Source organism: Mixophyes fleayi, chromosome 11, assembly GCF_038048845.1.
Source record: "Mixophyes fleayi isolate aMixFle1 chromosome 11, aMixFle1.hap1, whole genome shotgun sequence".
Lineage (NCBI taxonomy): Eukaryota > Metazoa > Chordata > Amphibia > Anura > Limnodynastidae > Mixophyes > Mixophyes fleayi.
The window spans coordinates 25,165,086-25,184,450 of record NC_134412.1 but is presented as its reverse complement, the minus strand read 5'-3'; the positions used below and the strand labels follow the sequence as shown (position 1 = coordinate 25,184,450).

At 38.2% G+C, this 19,365-nt stretch overlaps 1 protein-coding gene across 1 annotated transcript; it reads right to left on the bottom strand.

Annotated features, from left to right (window-relative positions):
• Positions 1-1,438: 1,438 nt before the first annotated feature.
• LOC142106891 (trans-1,2-dihydrobenzene-1,2-diol dehydrogenase-like) lies at positions 1,439-18,560 on the bottom strand. The gene is made up of 7 exons (XM_075189938.1): positions 17,682-18,560; positions 13,242-13,353; positions 10,006-10,169; positions 4,297-4,549; positions 4,091-4,215; positions 3,503-3,653; positions 1,439-3,432 (listed from the first exon to the last, which is right to left on the bottom strand). Exons 1-7 carry the CDS (start codon positions 17,769-17,771, stop codon positions 3,323-3,325), a joined length of 1,005 nt encoding a protein of 334 aa, XP_075046039.1. The 5' UTR covers positions 17,772-18,560; the 3' UTR covers positions 1,439-3,322.
• Between the last annotated feature and the right edge of the window lie 805 nt (positions 18,561-19,365).

The following is a 19,365-nucleotide window of genomic DNA, read 5'->3' as shown; positions in this document are numbered from 1 at the left end:
TGTCATTTAATATATAGAATTTATCTGACACTCTTTTTAATTTATTTCTAGACCTCTAAATGAACTGTTCATTAGGACCATAACTGTCAGAAGATTGCAGTTATTAAAAGGCAAAAAAAAAAATAATAATTTCATGGTTTTCTACCTCACAAAAACACAATAACCAGGACTATACTATTAGGCATTTATCCCTATAACACATTAAGAACACATAAATATGTCCCAATAAAACACTGCCCCCCTCCATCCTACTAAACACATTTATTGGCATTAAAAACATATAAATTTTATCTAAGAAGTTTAATGAAAGTCCCCTCTTCCTAATAATTGTACTTACATACATATATGGAATATAAATTCACAAAAGAACGCACAGAAAAAAAACCTATCCAATTAATGTCACCTGTTAATAATATAGGGCCTGATTCATTAAGGAGAGTACTCATCTTTTTACTTAAGTTTTCTCCTGGATAAAACCATGCTACAATGCCAGGGGTGCATATTAGTTTATTATTTTGCACATAAGGAAAATACTGGCTTTTTTTGCTAGATCAACCTTAAATTTCAGTGTACAAATAAGCTATCAAGTATTTGTGTGCTACATGAAAAACAGAATGTATTTTCCTTATGTGCAAAATAAAAAACTATTATCACTCTGCAAGAATTTAACCCTATCTACAAACTTAAGCTGAAGATTGTCAGTCAAACTCTTACAATTCCTCTTGAAATATGGCACCCTATCCCCCTCTTTGCAACTATTATATATATATATATATATATATATATATATATAGTGACCACATAGGGGAGTCTGGGGTACCATCTCCTGACTAACAAACAAAACAAACAGAAGTTTCAGCACAGTTACTTACAGGCAGATATATTTGCACCCCTTACATTGCAACATAGTTTTTTTTCGACAAAGTAAAAAACAAGCTGGTTTGGGTCAAGTTCCTGTGGTGTTTCTTTCATTAATTAATAAAGTCCACAAGCTGCACACAGATGCTACAGCCATGCTTGGTATTCAAACTCATGACGCCACTTTTGTGAGACCAAAGTTCTAACCACTAAGCTACCTATGAGATTCATAATTGGCATATATTTTGGATTAATAATTAAGAGTACTATTAACTAGAACTTTCATCTGTAGCACGCATGCTATATTGTTGAGCTTCTCACTCTTTTTTCAAAAAGAGCATTGCCTTAGTGGTTAGCTAATCCACCTTCCAAAAATGAAGTCATGAGTTCTAATCCTGACTCACACCCTTTATCTGTGTGGAGGTTGTATGTACTCTACTATGTATGTATCGCTTATGGAAGAGTATGCTAGGCATTATTTTTTTTTAACGGCCGGGACATAATTTTAAAAACAACATCAATTTTATAGATTAATTATGCATATTTATTTATGCGAGCGAATTACATGCATTTGCCTTGATATACGCTCAGTTCAACTTAAACACAAACAAACCCATCATACAATCTTTCTTTCATGTAGCAGAGTGTGGATTTAGCTCCTTAAAAACACTCCACAATCATTGGTTCTATGTTCACAAAACATGTAAATGTGGAAAGGAATAATGAGGTTACAACTGTTTTGCAGAAATATACACTGGTTATATTTTCACATTGGTAAACAAACTCGTCAGACCTCCCACATTTGGCGTGACATATACATTTCCTATCTTAACGTAGTGGAAGTTAATGTAGCGGAACTTTTTAAGCGAGTTAATTGCTTAAGATCGGTGGCGTCTTATATTCTGTTGCGTGAAGGACTGAAGGTGGGTATGTTTTTTTTACTTTGCGTTTTTTTATTGAATTGCAAATCTCTCATCTTTCACCATTTCTACTTAAAGTACTCAGCGCAACTTACAATGAGGAAAGATACGATCCGTCCCTTGGTGAATCAGGCCCAGTATCCCAGACAGCGTGGAGCTGCCGCCGGAGGGGCGGAGTCTGGATTGGGGACTATATATAGGACACATGCTGCTGCATCAAGCACACACTCTGCAACCTGGAAGAAGTGAGTGTCAGTGCTGGCGTGGGGGTTACAGCTCCAGCTGGACTGACTGAAGACTGGAGCACTACAGAAGGACTGCAAAGATTGTTGAGTCCTCTTACTGCTTCTAGAGTCCTCGTGGATCTGTGTGTCCACAAAAAGTGGAGTGACACTGAAGCAGGGCCACTGCCTCCTAGACGTGTGGCATTTGTACTCCCTTGTGTGATGTATGTCCCATTTATCGTAGTATAACTTTGTTAACTATTTATTGAAAAAGTTATAATTGCTGTTGGTTTTATTGTATTAATAAACATAATGCATATTTTTCTCCACACATTTGCCTGGGTGAGAAAATATGTTTCACACTACTGAGAGTAAATAGTCTATGGGTGGCCAAGTATTGTGACAATGGATATCAAGGATTCATCAAAACACCAAACACAGGATTTGTATATTTTAAATTTGTTCTGTGCATTCATATATATTAAAATAGCAAGTTATTATAAGTATCATTTTATTAAAGACTCAGGGCTAAATTTACTAAGCTGCGGGTTTGAAAATGTGGGGATGTTGCCTATAGCAAACAATCAGATTCTAGCTTTCATTTATTTAGTGCTTTCTACAAAATGACAGCTAGAATCTGATTGGTTGCTATAGGCAACATTCCCACTTTTTCAAACCCGCAGCTTAGTAAATCTAGCCCTCAGTCATTAGATATCTAAAGAGCATCAAGAAAATATATAATTTGATATATAAAACATCAATAATATAAATTAAAACAGGAATTAATCAGATTCTACCTAACAATCCAGTGTCATCTTTCTATACAAAAAAGTAATATACTGTATATTCAGTCCATTTCTTCAAATTGTATTGTTTTAAGTATTTAGATAGATATAGCTAGGTTTAATATATACCTCTGATAGATCTTTATGATATGATTATTGTGTTATAAGCGGGTCTTACCCAATAATTATATCATAGGAGACTGTCAGACCCAGAAATGTCACTTTTCTTATGATTGTAAATAGGATAAAAACAAATCTTTAAATTTAGCCACAATTCTGCATTTTCAAATACAATAACTAAAGTTGAGGTATATTTCATTTTACATTACCCAGACTTTTTTTTTAGGGAGATTTGATGTGTATGATATCTACATTCCCTTTCAATGTTCATTTTACTTTAATTATTATTTATTTTACACAAATTAAAAAAATAAATTTTATTATAAAATATATAAAAATATATTAACATGATTTTTATTAAACATTTGTGCAATGCAATAAGCCTAAAAGTATTTATTTATTTTTTTGTACATAATCAGACTCTGTCCTGGGGGAATGTGACACCAAGTTGCTTGCGAACCTCCTCCATGATGGTGGCCAGCAGCTCACTATCCTCCAGGGTAATTAGTGGACTTTCCTTTAGTCCTGCAATGCCAGAAGTTGTCATTAGAGCAGACATTATTGGAACATTTAGTCACATGATCATTTAAATTACCTTTCAGAAGACACTGGCGCACGTGCTCAGCTTCATAACTCAGTCCTGTACTGTTGGTAAAATGCATGGCCTTTGTGGACTGGGGAAGAGGAAATTTGGATTCTTTCCCATTAAGGATAACTGAGGTTGGGCACCACATGCATGAAGGAATCTGAGGAGGTAATAATATTTATATCAATGTAACAAATGACATTTCTTGTAGGGGTCTTTTGGAAGGGTCTTCTTGACCTTATTTGGAGCAAATATTTCCTTGGCCTGCTTGAAGAAATAGTCTAAAATAATGGTATTTACTTTGTTGATAGAGCAATCTACATAATACAACTAGTTGGCTGCTATTTTGTAACATTATTCTAATCAGATGTTCAAAGAGATCTGACCTACAGGCGACCAATTAGGCTACACCTGCGATTTTTAGTTGTAGAAACTCAAGAGCATAATCTCATAACTGAATTTACTTGTTTCGTAACTCCTTGTTTCCTATGTCTTCTGCTGCACAAGTGATTAGTAATTAATCTCCTCCATGGAGTAGGGTTTTATTTTTTTGGAAGGGGGAGGTGTTAACTTTTAGTGAGCGACAATCAGCAGTACCTGAATCATCCCTGTAGAACCACAAATGGCAGCCTGGTTTGGCATTGCAACCATGATAGTGCAGGTGAGGATGGCTTGGCGTTTCCCAGAGTACTGAAGAATTATTGTTACGGTTTCATCCACTCCTAGTAAAGAGAGAAACAATGATTGATGTTTGGAATGTTTTCTGTGTAGTGTGTTCCTGTTGTATCCGTTGTAGGGCTTACCGGTCTCATACAGAAATCCTCTAGCGGTCACAGACTCTGGTTTTTCACCTTTAAATACCATTAAAGCAAACTGGATACAGTAACAGCCAATGTCCAGGAGTGCCCCACCACCCAGCTGCTTCTCCACTGCTCGGGGAACGTGATACTGGTTTGAGCCAAATTCTGCCCTTACAACTTTTACGTCTCCGATTGCCTTCTGGGATAAGAGGCTGCGGATCTGATCGTATACAGGAAAAAAGCGACTCCACATGGCCTGTGATACAATGACATTTATAAGTAATGTAAAAGTTCTGTGAATTAGCTTTGAAGATTCTCGGTCTGAATTGGGTTAATATGTTGGATATTAAAATGAGCATAGCTTGAAAGATGTTTATAAGATTTTTCTAATCTTCACTTAAATAATAATTGAAATGAGCAGGTTTCCAAAATATAATATTTCTATTCTTTATTTAAAGATATTATGCATAGATATAGCCATACTGGACGAAGCAGACATACGCCCAGGGTCTCAAATGCCAATTGACAATCTATATTTGATTAAGTCACTCTTTTATGGAAAATGTTACCCATCATTACTTAAAACAGACCTTCATAGCTTACATCACTGCTGACACTCTAAGTCTCTATCATTAATCTTCATTAAAGTGACATGTTCTTGGAGGGGTCTTTTGGAAGGGTCTTCTTGGCCTTATTTGGAGCAAATATTTCCTTGGCCTGCTATTGTGAAATAAAGAACATGTGACCCTTACATAACTTATTGCTGTCTTCTGTATTGTGTAATATGAAGAGTAAAGGTCTACTTTTCTTCTTAAAAATACAGGCACTAATCTTAGATTAGTTCTATATATTGGTAATATATCAGCTTATATGTATTTTTGATATTTTTGTTAATTATTACTTTGACAGATGTCTTCACTTAAAGCATGTCTTATACCCAAATGTGACTATAGCTATATTAAAAAAAAAAGTTAATTGTAATGGAGTATTATCTCCTATCCATCACAATCAGAAAAAGATGCCTGGTATAAGGAGGGAGCTGGCTGGGCTGGGGACAACTGCCCCCCGGACTGGCCCATAGTTGGCTACCTTGAGCTGGGTCACTGGTGCAATTATTCGCTATGAAAACGTTCCTAATAGGCTTCTGAGCCGAGTCCTGCCCCCCAGGCTAAAGTTAGCCAGCCCACCCCTGGGAATAAATAAAAAAAAGCACAAATAGCAAAACAGTTAGTTTAAGAACTAACATTTAGTTAGTCTTTAAACTCTTTAAGCTTAATGTTTTAGACCATGTCCCTGTGTGCGAATCCATCAATCTCTATCTTTCGCCAAAGACATGGACCTATAGCATTCTGCGCAGGGCAGCAGAGTAGGGCACTCTCGTTTTTCTGGTGTCTTCTTATAAATATAGTGAAGAACAATCTTAAACTATCATATCTGTCACTGTACACAGGTGTTTCTGCATAATGTCAGACACCAGAGTTAAATGGAAAGTGTGTGGGGCGGTTGGTCTGTTGTTATCAAAAGCTATGGTTATAGAACATTCAAAATGTGGTTGTGATAAATCAGAGCTATAAAAGTCTGACAAACTTATTCGAACTGTGAGGTCCGCACGATGAACTAGGCAAGAGGGTCGCGGTTGAGAAATGTGATTTTGCTAAGCTGACGCCATCTTGTTGCCTTATAGCCATTTTGTTCTCTTATAGCTTAAAGATAGATTACATACAGCTAGTTTGTAGGAGTAATTCATTATTTGCAAGAAACTGCCCATGACCTTGGATATAGCAGATGGAGATAAACAACTCACCCCTGGGGAGTATTCCTGTGTGAAAATGTGAGAATGTAGCAAGATCTGTGTAATGGGAAGCATGAGTGGTTAAAACCTTTTGGGGCGTAGTTTTCTGTAATACGTGATTTTGTGCTATATAGCTGTGGACTTATAACTAATAAAGCAGAGCTAATTGTACACGCAAAACATGCAGTGTATTTAATTCTCTCCACCTAATGAGCTCATAACTGATAAACTGACACTTACAGGTGAACAATCTGATTTGGATTCGACACAGTGTACCACATGCGTTCCACTGCACATGCCCTTGAGAAAGTCCAACATTAGACGAAAAGCATTGGAACACGCCCACACTCTTTTTCCAGAAACAGGAAACTACAAACAGCACGTGCGTTCCACAGTGGAACAGATGCAATACACCACAACCTTCTTGCCTGGTTCATAGTGCGGACCTCACAGCCTTGCATCGGACCACACAATTCAATGCTGGGTACCCAGTTTCTACAGCTATTTGGACCACAACTACAAGAAAGTATTTACTTCCATTATATTGCTCAGCACAAAAGTATAGAAGATCATGGAACTGCACATCTTATCAGTTAGCACCTTTGTTTTATTTCACGGCTTTTGGATACCCCAGACGGATCAACATTGCCATAGACTTCACAGCCGTTAGAAAAAACATTGGTTATATACCATCACCATTTATGGTTCATTCATATTGACAGTAATCAGGATTTTTAATTCATATGTGGATTGCTGCTATATTATTCCACCTTTCTACCCAGTAACATTTACCTGGATATTGGATTTTAGTATTTTCAATTGATCATTCTATATGATATTCATAATGCTGATTAACTTGGTCTAGTATCTACAAGCTCTCACTTTATTTATTTATCATTATTTATTTGCTGTGCCATTTATTTGCAGTGTTATTTATTCTGTTTGTTTATTCATCTATTGTGGTAGTCTGCTCATTCATAGAGTGTTTTTATCCAATTTTAGACTTGTTTTTATCCATCTGTCTTGTGAAATAAATTGTGCATTACTTTACACCTTGAGTACCTCCCATACTTGCAGAAATAGGGTTATATTACAAAACTCACTTATATCAACACTGGGACAATTGAGCGCATAACCTATATCTGTTTGGGTGGGTACTAAATAAAGAGGTCCTAAAGCCCAACAACAATAAGCCCTACATGAGAACAACGCCAGTACAATGTTTTTTATTTTCAAAGCCTTCTTCATTGTACTGATGCTACACCCGGTTAATTGCTGTCGGGGTTTAGGTAGTCGGGGATGTGACTACCACCGATCTATTGTATTTGACCTTTAAGTGACGGGTACCCTTGGCTTTGCAGCCCTTGTCCTACTGGAGAGGGCACAGCACCTTCTAATTTCTAATTTTTGCCGTATGCCTATAATAAAATATTGTTCATTTTAAACAAAAAATCTGCATACATGGACACAATAAGATCCACAACAAGGAGGAGAAGGAATCCACCAACACTGATCCAGTGTCAGTATAACTTGTTCCTCGTACATAAAAATCATCTTATTGGGTAAGTCATTATCCTAATTGGACATTTATCTTTTCTGATTTTTTTCGAAGTACAGTATATACTATTAGACAGAGTGGATATGTAACTTTAAAAACTCTCTTTATCATTGTGAAAATATATCTGTGTTTGACAAACTACAGTAACAAGGAGAATGTCGGACATTTAGATCTAAAAGACTATTTTTGAAAATTAGGATGTCATGCTTCCAGTTTTCTATGAACATCGGGAAATCCAATTAAACTTTATGGATGAAACGGCTGTTAAGCCGAGAAACACATCAAGCAAGGCTGCATATGGTTGCAATACTCAAGTGATTATTCTTTAGAAGGAGTTGAGGACCTGCAATTGGCAATCTGAGTTTTTATTATTCGCATACTTCATACTAGTGAAACGCTCTTTAGAGCAAGATCATTCACGAGTCAGCACGAACATTCTCCCTCTGCGCAAGCGCTCATGAGCGTGATGATTTGACTCACTGGGAGATCTACAAGCTAGAGTGCCGAGCAGGTGATATAAACATACCAACTCACGTGAGTCTCAACACTTTGAATGTATAACGATTACACATACAATTGTGTTACTGTGACCACATGATAAAGATATAAGGAATATATGATATACCAACAACCTGGATCTTACCATAAACACTTGGGGATTTGGAATTGTCCTCTGCTCCACAGGAGCTGAGAGTGACTGCAATTTTGCTAATCTATTCCGTATTGGTGGATTCCTCTAATCTACTATATAAATGCCTAGTGGTGTGTATGAAAAAAACAAAACAAGCTGCAGCGCCACCTGCTGGGCAGAGTTATACACTGACCTATATATTTCTTGAAGGAGAAGTGACAGTTGGGAGTGGTTGGTGGTTGCCGGGGGTGACAGTGGGGAGTTTTTAACACCTTAAGTAGCTTGATGAAGGATGTGGCGATGAAGATGAAGGATGAGGTGATGGAGAAAAATGATGAGGTGGTGACATGTGGACAAAACCACTTTAAAAAAGGGCGCTTGCGTCGGGAAGTAACGCTCTTCCCCTGAGGAGGCCTGGGCTAGGCCCAAATGCATGACAAGAACCTTTTTAACACCTTAAGTAGCTTGATTTGACTAGAATGCATGAGTATCATGCACGGGTTAACTTGTATTATATATGATCAACTCTTGGAATTTTATTCATCCGAATATCGTCAATATATGTTTTTATTAGCAGATTATTAGTACCATCCTGAGAATATGTGCATTTTGATCCATATGATGCATTTGTGGTCCTCAATCATGCATGATTAGTAATGAATTTGTTTTATTTATATTAATATTGTCAATTTTATCTATTTATCTGTGCCAATAAATTGTATAAATGGTATATGAAGCACCCACTTTTTGTATATATGATCCAGTGTGAGTATAACTTGTTCCTCGTACATAAAAATCATCTTATTGGGTAAGTCATTATCCTAATTGGACATTTATCCTTTCTAATTTTTTTCGGAGTACAGTATATACTATTGGACAGAGTGGATATGTAACTTTAAAAACTATCTTAATCATTGTGGAAATATATCTGTATAAACTACAGCAACAAGGAGAATGTCAGACATTTAGATCTAAAAGACTATTTTTGAAAATTAGGATGTCATCAGCTTAATGCCTTCAGTTTTCTATGAACATCGGGAAATCCAATTAAACTTTATGGACTATGGACTTTACATTAAAGTGATCACAGACTTTATTAGGACATTACCAGGCTCACGGTTCAATTTTTTACTACACTCTCTGGGCCTGATTAATTAAGGAAAGTTAAGCAAAACATTGACTACATTTTCTTACTCAAGTTTTCTGGACAAAACTATGTTGCAATGCAAGGGGTGCAAATTAGTTTATTATTTTGCACATACGGAAAATACTGTCTGTTTTTTTCATGTAGCACACAAATACTTGATAGGTTATTTGTACACTGAAATTTAAAGTTGATTTAGGACATGCTCTACCCCAAATATAAATCTGCCATCGCATTTTAAACTTACCCCCCCCTCTAATGCAACATAGTTTTGCCTAACTTACTTTTGCTTAACTTTCCTTAATGAATCAGGCCCTCTATTCATATAAAGGTGAAGAGCTGCTCTTTTTATTTACTGTGGGTACTGTAACTGTAAATTATGTGGGAATTACGTGAGCACTGAGTACCAGCTTAAATGGGTTACTTTGAAATGTATACGATCCTTTGTGAAATAAAATCTATCATTTAGGTGATGGTAGATTTTGGAAATGGAGATATTGTGGTCTGTAGGAGTGTAGTGTTTTTAGATAAGTATTCTACTAATTAAAAATATATATATATATTTTTTAAATAAAGGACAGTAGTACCTCCATAAAAAAGACATTGTATTTCCTGGCGGCTGAAGTCATCTCTTTAACCTCCGAGGAGTTCATGGCCAGTGGTTTTTCACACATGACATTTTTCCTGTTCTGGAGGAACATCAGTACTACTTCCCGATGGACTATATGTAGGACACCAACATAGATAATATCTGCAAGACAAGATCAGCCACAATCTAGTATAATTTTAATTATAAGGGACACTAATAGTATATTATTTTATATTCCATTTGTATTTTTCTAATATAAATATTAAAGGGTGAATGTATATATTGATTATTGTTAAAGGCTTTATCTAGTTTCTGATGGTGCTAGTTGCAGAGCTCGCCGTTTAGTACAGCTGCCATTATTTGCTTTCTGTTTTCTATAATAATTTTAGCTCCGCCCAGAGTAATCCTGTTAATCTTATTGATCTGTGATAATTTTCTGACAACATGGGGATTGGCCTGTTGTCCGTGGGATAGTATATAATATCCTTGGGGTGTGGCCAGATCCAGAAAGGACCACAAACATGACAACAAACAAACAGGTAGCAAATACAGCACCCTGAGTTTGCTCATAGCCTGCACAAACAAATAAGGTATAACTAGCATATACATCACATTGTATTAGGCAATTTAACAAAGAAATTATTTGTAATTACAGTCCCTTTAAATTGTGCATAGGTTCAAACCTCCCAACAGTCTTTATTTAGGAGGGACTGATTTGTGAACTCAGAAGGGTGTGCGGCATTTGTGATAATGTGGACGTGGTTTGGGTGCATCTAGTCATGGTTTGGGCGGTATGGTAAAATTTTGGGAGGTATGTAAGTCAGTGATGTCTGAATAACTAATTGCAGTGTGGTATAAACTCCAAAGGTTTTTGATTTAAACTATGAGCTCACATTTTACAACTCTTTCTTACATCCAGACAATGAAACCAGTTTTTTTAAAGCATCATGTAAGTATCTTCTGTTCACACCTGTGAATTAGATAAATTCACATTTCATACTATCTTCCTTTCTAAAGCCTTCGTTCAGATTTGTTTTGCTTTGTATTATGATGTCAAAACTTAGTAAACTGTGGGCCAAAGAAAATGACTTACACCCTGATTTCCTTGTAGTGTTCTAATATGCCACTTCATAATATAGCTCTCCAACATCACTGCCCACAACATTACTGATGTCTTATGTGTACTGACACATTTTTAGTGTGATAACTATGCTTCTGCTTTTTCCACTTAATTTCCAGCAGCAACAATCAGAGCTGAATTAGATTATTGATGCTATAGATGCCTCTAATGCCACTTAATTGGTTCCTCTCAAGATTCTGTCACTAGAGAATAAGTGGAAAAAGCAGAATCTGTGTAATCACACTGAAAATAAGCCAGGTTAGCAGGTGTGTACCATGCTGGGTATCCACAACAACCATTTGTACCAATATTATTAGCCATCCGGTATTTATACATTCTTTTTAGGATGGTGTTTATATATGTAATCCAGGTGTTATTGTTATTGAATAGTTTATCCATTTTATTTTATTTTTTTTCTTGGTTTTTACTTATAAAGTGTTCTATTTTTTGCTTCATTTACTCATTATCGGAAGTTCGCAAGTGAAGCAGAATCATAGATTCTTATGAATATCAGTTCACTCTATTTCACGTCAGTCAGTAGCTAAAGGCAGCTAAATATTACTATATCCAGTCCCTCCAACATAACAAATTCCACCTGGTACAAAGTGCTCCTGAGTTACCACCTCATTTACAATTTATTTTACCTGGACTGAACTAAACTAAGGGTGTTTTTAAAACATCAATTAATTCATCCCTGCATCAGAAACTAGCAATGTGCCGTCTCCAGTAACTGCCAGGAATTGCACCGTAGCAGTGCCAGTAATCACCAACTACCAGGAATTGCACCGTAGCAGTGCCAGTAATCACCAACTACCAGGAATTGCACCGTAGCAGTGCCAGTAATCACCAACTGCCAGGAATTGCACCGTAGCAGTGCCAGTAATCACCAACTACCAGGAATTGCACCGTAGCAGTGCCAGTAATCACCAACTACCAGGAATTGCACAATAGCAGTGCCAGTAATCACCAACTACCAGGAATTGCACCGTAGCAGTGCCAGTAATCACCAACTACCAGGAATTGCACAATAGCAGTGCCAGTAATCACCAACTACCAGGAATTGCACCGTAGCAGTGCCAATAATCACCAACTGCCAGGAATTGCTCCGTAGCAGTGCCAGTAATCACCAACTGCCCAGAGCCAGGAATGAGCATAGTTAGTATGTGAAATCACCAACTCCCTGGAGCCAGGAGCTACCACAGGACCTGTTTCCAAATACTTGCCAACTTTATAAACCTCCACTATGGGAGATCCCGGATGGTAGGTCAAGTTGCAAGTGCAGGGGAAGCGCAGTGTTGCAAGCCGTGTCACTTTTGCCCCTCCCATGTGGCAAAATGCTATGGTAGTGTCATCAGGCCACAAGGGCAGGCTCCAGATGATGCAATTTGCAGTCAATCTTGTCATTGAGGCCCCAGCCCCACCTACTTCACTAGATGGTGAGCGGGATCCAGGAGAAAAGATCTATTCAGTGCAGCACTGCGACTATATCCATGAACAAGTATGGCCATCAACAGTTCAAATTTTTAGTCCGCTGCATGTATCGAGTGTACCCCATACTTGCCAAGTTTTTATATCTGTACCCCGGGAGATTGGAGTACAGATCATGTGACAGAGGGTAGGAGGGGGCGTGACAACGTCATTACATCACTATAACCCCGCCCCTACCATAATAGAAAAAAATCACGATATTGAATAGCGGGGGGGCTTGGGGCTTAAGCTCTGCCCTCGCTATTCAATGCCGTGAATTTTGCCATTTTACAGGATCCGGGAGGACTCCCCGAAATTCGGGAGCCTCCCGGAATTTCCAGGACAGGGGCAAGTATGATATACCCCTCACCTTTTAGATTGTAAGCTTTGGGCAGGGACATCTTTACCTTATGTTTCATGTCATAGTATGTTGTTTGTTTCATGATCACCTTAATGTACAGCTTTGTGTAATATTTTGTCAGCTTATAAAAGAGATAATATAATCCCTGATAACTGTCATAGAGGATGAAGTGCATAGTTTAAGAGCAGAGCATGTTGTAGAAGAATGGGTTATGCTGGAGGGTCTTTGTACCACTGGACCCTATTCTGCTTTATTTCCCCCACTATAACAAACAATTCCTCCTCACCAACATTTGGGTCCTTAGCAAGTTCCTCATATGAGCCATACACTGTTGGAATGTGGTGAGTCTGGGCAAATTCCTTAGCACGCTTCAGGTCTTTGGCTGCAACTGACACCGCCTGCGGAGGGGAAAAATAAAGTGTTTAGTATACTGTAGGTGGGTCTGGATAAAGTCACATACCCATTGAAATGTTTACTTGTGTTGAGTTCCGTTGCTGTATCATTTTTTTACAGCATTACGTTTTACATTTCCATTTATTTATGCATTTGAATGCATTGGAAAGATTACAAATGCTATTAGAAATACAAGTAGAACGCAAATCGGACTAATTTATACCTGACGTGTGTTTTTTCTAGCATTAAATAATAAAGTATGTTAGAAATGAATGGTCTTGGAAGAGAGGTCCCATAATTTGTCTATGCAACGCAAACAGGGCCGGATTAACCATAGGACTAACTGGGCTACAGCCCAGGGGCCTATGGCATCCAGGGGGTCGTTGAAAGTGCTCAGCAGCAGAATTGATCGGTCGGGGGCGGGGGCACCCCAGCCCGATCAGGGCTGCCCCAGGGGCCTCCATTCCCCTAATCCGGCCCTGAAAGCAAACGAGAAGTTTATTTCATACTTGCCAAGTGGGCAGGATGCAGGTGATTGGCTTGCTCTCCCGAGAGGCCCGGAGATCTACTCAGAATTCCTCAGTCTCCCAGACATTCCGGGAGAGTGGGCAAATATGGTTTATATTTCTGTCATTTCCTGATCATATGATATTGATATGACAGCAAGAGACACATGCATTCCCATCCTACCAGATCACTGTTTTCCCCAAGCTGAGTAATCAGGAAATGATCAGAGTTAAAAAATAAACCATACTTTCCCACTCTCCCGGAATGTCCCAGATACTGACGAATTCCGGGTAAGTCTCCGGGACCCTCGGGAAAGCAGACCATTCAACACAAACTATATACGTAGTAATTATAATAATTGAACTTGCAGGTCTTGAGAGTATAGGTGGTGAATGTAATTTAATGTACACACATCTTGGACAAATAAAAAATGGCATACCTCCCAACATTGGCGGCACTAGTCTGGGGGTCGTGACCACGTGCAGCAGTGGGCGTGCCTAGCGTTTTTAAAGCGGCTAGGCTGTCCCACTCTCCCCTTCACAGTGCACAGAATACCTCCCAACCTCCCCACCACCGTTTCATATATAGCAGAATTCTTGTAATATTTCTGAATTATATAACGAATATAGTTTAAACAATGACATAGAGATGGCAGTGCATTTTAGGTCAGCTCTGTGCCTACACCTCCCAAATAATCATGTTCCCACTAATATAATACAAATACAAATGTGTGAAGGCAGTGGGAAATGACATTGTCGTACCAATGAGTGTCGTCACGCCAAGGGCACGGTTATTTAGAAGATTTATAGAATACCATCTCAGTGATCTCCGCTGCCTTCCTGGTGACACCGAACATGTGGACTAAGTGTCCTGGCTCTGATTCTAGCACCAAGCGTGGTGCTAGAGGAAAACACCAGCCTATACCCCACCACTCTAAGCTGGCAGATCACCACAAGAGTGCCCGGGCACCATGAAAGCCTTCTTCTTTAGAACCAGCCAAGGAATGAGGATCAGTTAATATAAATGGTGAAGGACAGTTATCGGTGACAGCAGCTGATAGTTTTAAGATCTCTACAGTGACTGGTTCATGTTCCATGTTTCTGCCTTCTGCTGTTTCTCCTCGTTTTGCCCATGTACCTCCACTGGTAACCGCACAGAAACACCAGTCGCAGATGGCTGCTTTATTATTGGTGGCCGATAATGCTGCTGCCAAGCAATAGCCAATCACACTTTCCCCATCAGCAACAAGTCTGGGACACTGTATAATTGAGGTGGCTGGACCCTGCTCCCGCTTCACACAGCTCTGCTTGAAAAGGGAGAGCTGCGTGCACCTAACAGTAGTGCACGCAGCATTGCCCATGTATATTATGGGGATAGGAGAGCAGCCAAGCCATGTCTAAAAGTACAGCCACACCCCCATGTGGAAACCCCCTCTACAAATCCTGCGTTTGCCGCCTGAGCAAATACAATTGTTTTTCTGCTACTTTATGTTTCAATTGTTCCCCAAACTCATTTGTAAGCTCATTTGTGCAGGACAACCTTTACCTTCTGTTTCATGTCATTGCCCTACGGAAGCACTACGGAATCTGCTGGCGCTATATAAATAAATGTTGATGATGATTGTACGTAATTTGTTTGTGTCATGATCCCCTTGTGTAATAAGTCAGCGTTTGATTAAAAAAAAAATATATATAATAATAATAAGATAATAATACCCTTTAGCTTCAGAACATTTGCTATAAAATAATTATGATTTTCAGCCATAGTCCTTGGTATTATTCCCCATTTAATATTTCAGAACTGCAAAATCTCATTGATGAATGTATACATTGATACATCACCCTCTAGATGATAAGTAAGGCCTGGAAATGTACAAAAAACTTTGGAACAGTCGAAAAGGCTGTAGCAGTGCAACATAATAAAATAACTAAGTATTGGATGCGCTAACAGCATTAAATATGTTGGAAACATATATTTGTTGAATGCAATGTTGTGTGACACTACTGCCCCTTGGTGCCTCGAAAATACTACTGTGCCAAAAACAACTTTATTCAAGTATTGGAGGACAGATCTGAGCCATTGGGCCTGATTCATTAAGGAAAGTAAGGCAAAAAAATAAGTAATTTTTCTCCTGGACAAACCATGTTACAATGCAAACTACTTTATTATTTTAAACATACGTTAAATACTGGCTATTTTGTCATGTAAAACACAAATAGTTGATAGCCTATTTGGACACGGAAATTTAAAGTTGATCTAGGACATGCCCTACCCCAACTATAAATCTATCCCCACATTTTAAATTTAGCTCCCCCGCCAGTGGCGCACGCAGGGGGGGGTTTCTGGTTCTCCAGAAACCCCTCCCCTCCACGAACCAACGGTACTGTACAGCAGCTGCGGCACTGTCAAAGAAGTATAATACAGCACTGCCGCGGATGCTTCTTGACAGTGCCGAGGCTGCTGTAGAATTCAGACTCGCCGAAATGGAGCTGCTGGGGGGGGGGGGAGGGGGCGTAAACCCCCCTTTCAAATCCTGCGTTCGCCCCTGCCCTCCAATGTAACATGGTTTTGCCAAGGTGCAAAGTTACTCTTTTTTTTAGCTTTACCTAAATGTATCAGACCCATTATGTTTAATTGTGAGTATCTAGAGTAGTGACACTGGGAACTATATAGCCGGCACAATCACCAACTTACCAAAATATCTATCATTGCTGGACAGACAGTGGAGGACACATACAGATTGACAGATCATTGACGTTGAAAAAAAAATGTCCAGACACCAGCACTCAAAGTTAAATAAATATATATATATATATATATATATATATATATATATATATATATATATGAGAATATAAATATTCCAAATAGAAAATATTTATTTAGCAGCAAAATTAAAATAAATGTTATAATCTTTTAATTAAAGAAAAAGAACTAAGCGTTAATAAATAGTAATGACATTTTCTTTTCTTATATTGCAGAATATATATGAATTATAGAAACAAGTAGAACAGAAATAATAAAAATAGTAATATCAATAATAGAATTCTCCTTGATAGTTATAAAATTTACATGATGCAGTTGGGGGCAGTTTATTTAACTACTTTTATTTTGTATAATCCAATTGTTGTCTATCAATTCTCTGATGTAAGAAGATGCCAATTCGTTACTATTTACTAATGTGCTGTTCTTCACATCTATTATAACATTTGTTTTTTTAACATTTTCTCTAATTTGAATGAAAAAGAAATATTTTCCAGTTGGAATGTTTATATTTAATTTATAGTTTTCAACCTTGGGTGTTTGGGTATTAACCTCCAGTGGTGGATCAGTGCGTTGCCTAAATTGTTTTAATCCGTAACCTGGAGACACCAATTGATGAACGCATGTTAACCACATTTATTCTCATTATCTACATGTACTTTTGGTGAGTTGTGCTGTGCAAGAACCACAATATTCACCTGATATCATTGCTGTTATCTCCAGCCTTTCCCTGGCACTTATGCAGCATGCCTGCATTCAAATCTTCAGACCCACTTTTTGCATTGTCATATATACCCTGTTTATCCTATCACCTACCTTGGTCTGTTCCTGCTTCACTTGGCCATGTCTTGCAATGCCAGGCGCCAGAGCCGTAACTTGAAATCTTAGCGCCTGGGTCGAGAGGGAAAACCGCCGCCCTCTAGTCCTCAATTGTAACCAAATGAACCTAAAATATTCATAAACTGCGCCCCCTTCAGCCTTGCGCCCTGTTGATTCATGCAAGTTCATCTAAAACATCAGTGCCCATCTATGTGCCATGGATGCAGGTCTTGGTGGAACTCACCTGGTGGTCTTGAGCTGGCAAGGTCTGCAGCGCTACCATAAAGTCATTGCTAATTTTCCCTGCAGCACAGATACCCCATCTTGTGGCCATCGTGAAAGAAAAAAAGCTCAGCTCCTGACACAGAGAGGATCTGAGTCTGTATGTCTGACAACCTGTCTTTATATAATGATAAAAAGGGGAGTGTCTAGTTTACTGCCAGTAACATTCTGCTGACAAGTCACTGGCAGAGCTTAAGCCAAGACCGTATGCCAACCTGTGTTAATGTGCATAGGGTGGCATGTAAATAACTCTTGCTACCACTAGAGGGCACTGTGCATATAATAAGTAAGGGAATGATTCATTAAGGAGAGTTAAGCAAAAGTAAGTTGGGCAAAACCATGTTGCTTTGGAGGGGGAGGTAAATTTAAAATATGATGGCAGATTTATATTTGAGGTAGGGCATGTCTTAGATCAACTTTAAATTTCACTGTATAAATAAGCTATTAAGTATTTGTGCGCTACATGAAAAAACAGACAGTATTTGCCTTATGTGTAAAATAATAAACTAATTTGCACCCCTTGCATTGCAACATGGTTTTGTCCAGAAAACTTGAGTAAGAAAACTTACTCAATGTTTTGCTTAACTTCCCTTAATAAATCAGGCCCTAAATGGTTATCTTCTTTCTATACTGTTTTATATAAAAGAAGTTTGTTTGTTTCTTTGTTTGTTGGCAAATTTCTTCCACAGCTCTCAAGGTATAGCTGACAAATCTTACATAGCTAGTATCAAAAAAGTAAGCTATTAGATCACAGAGTGACAAATATAGGAACATAATTTTTTGGTAGTAAACAATTATTTGACTGCTGGAAGGAAACCTCATCACAGAACGACATAACGAAAACGCGACCCTGCATGTGTAAGAATATATATATATATATATATATATATATATATATATATATATATATATATATAACAGTGCTAGCTATATATATATATTGTAACAAAAGGAGGCATTTAGCTGGCAATATGCAGAGAAAGCAGGGAAGTAGAGTAAAACATTTGTGCAGTAATGCACCTAGATTGAATGTAAAGACCTATGTATGAAAAGCAATAGTTTAAATTTGGTTTAACTTACATGACTTGAAATCCTTCCTCTCAGCAAACAGACAGGGTCTGTTTGAATTACAGAGCCAGTGATGGGCGTTTCCTTTTAAAGAGAAGGTGGGTGTGTCACCTGTCCATCAAGCTAAGGCTGGGGGAGGAGTATCAGGTATAAAAGCTTGTTTATATCATTTGTGCACTGAGATCAACGCTGGGTAAACTGGCTGGTCTTGAGAGAGCTGAGCTATGTCTAGCTAGCGTTTAGGGTCTCCAAGTATTGCTGTGAAATCTGTACGGTGTCAAAACATTTACCATCCTGACAATAAAACTACATAAAAAGGAAGAAGTTGTTTGCGTGTGCTTCAGCAGTAGCGGGCTCTTGCCATAATATATATATGTATATCTAATATATAAAAGCCTAGCGGCGTGTGTTAGTGTGTGTGTGTGTGTGTGGAAAAAACTACCGGGTGACAGAGTGCTCAAGCTGCAGCGCCACCTGCTGGGCGGAGTTATATACTACACTAAATTCTTAGCATCTACTATATAAATGCCTAGTGGCGTGTGTAAAAAAAACAAAAAACAAGCTGCAGCGCCACCTGC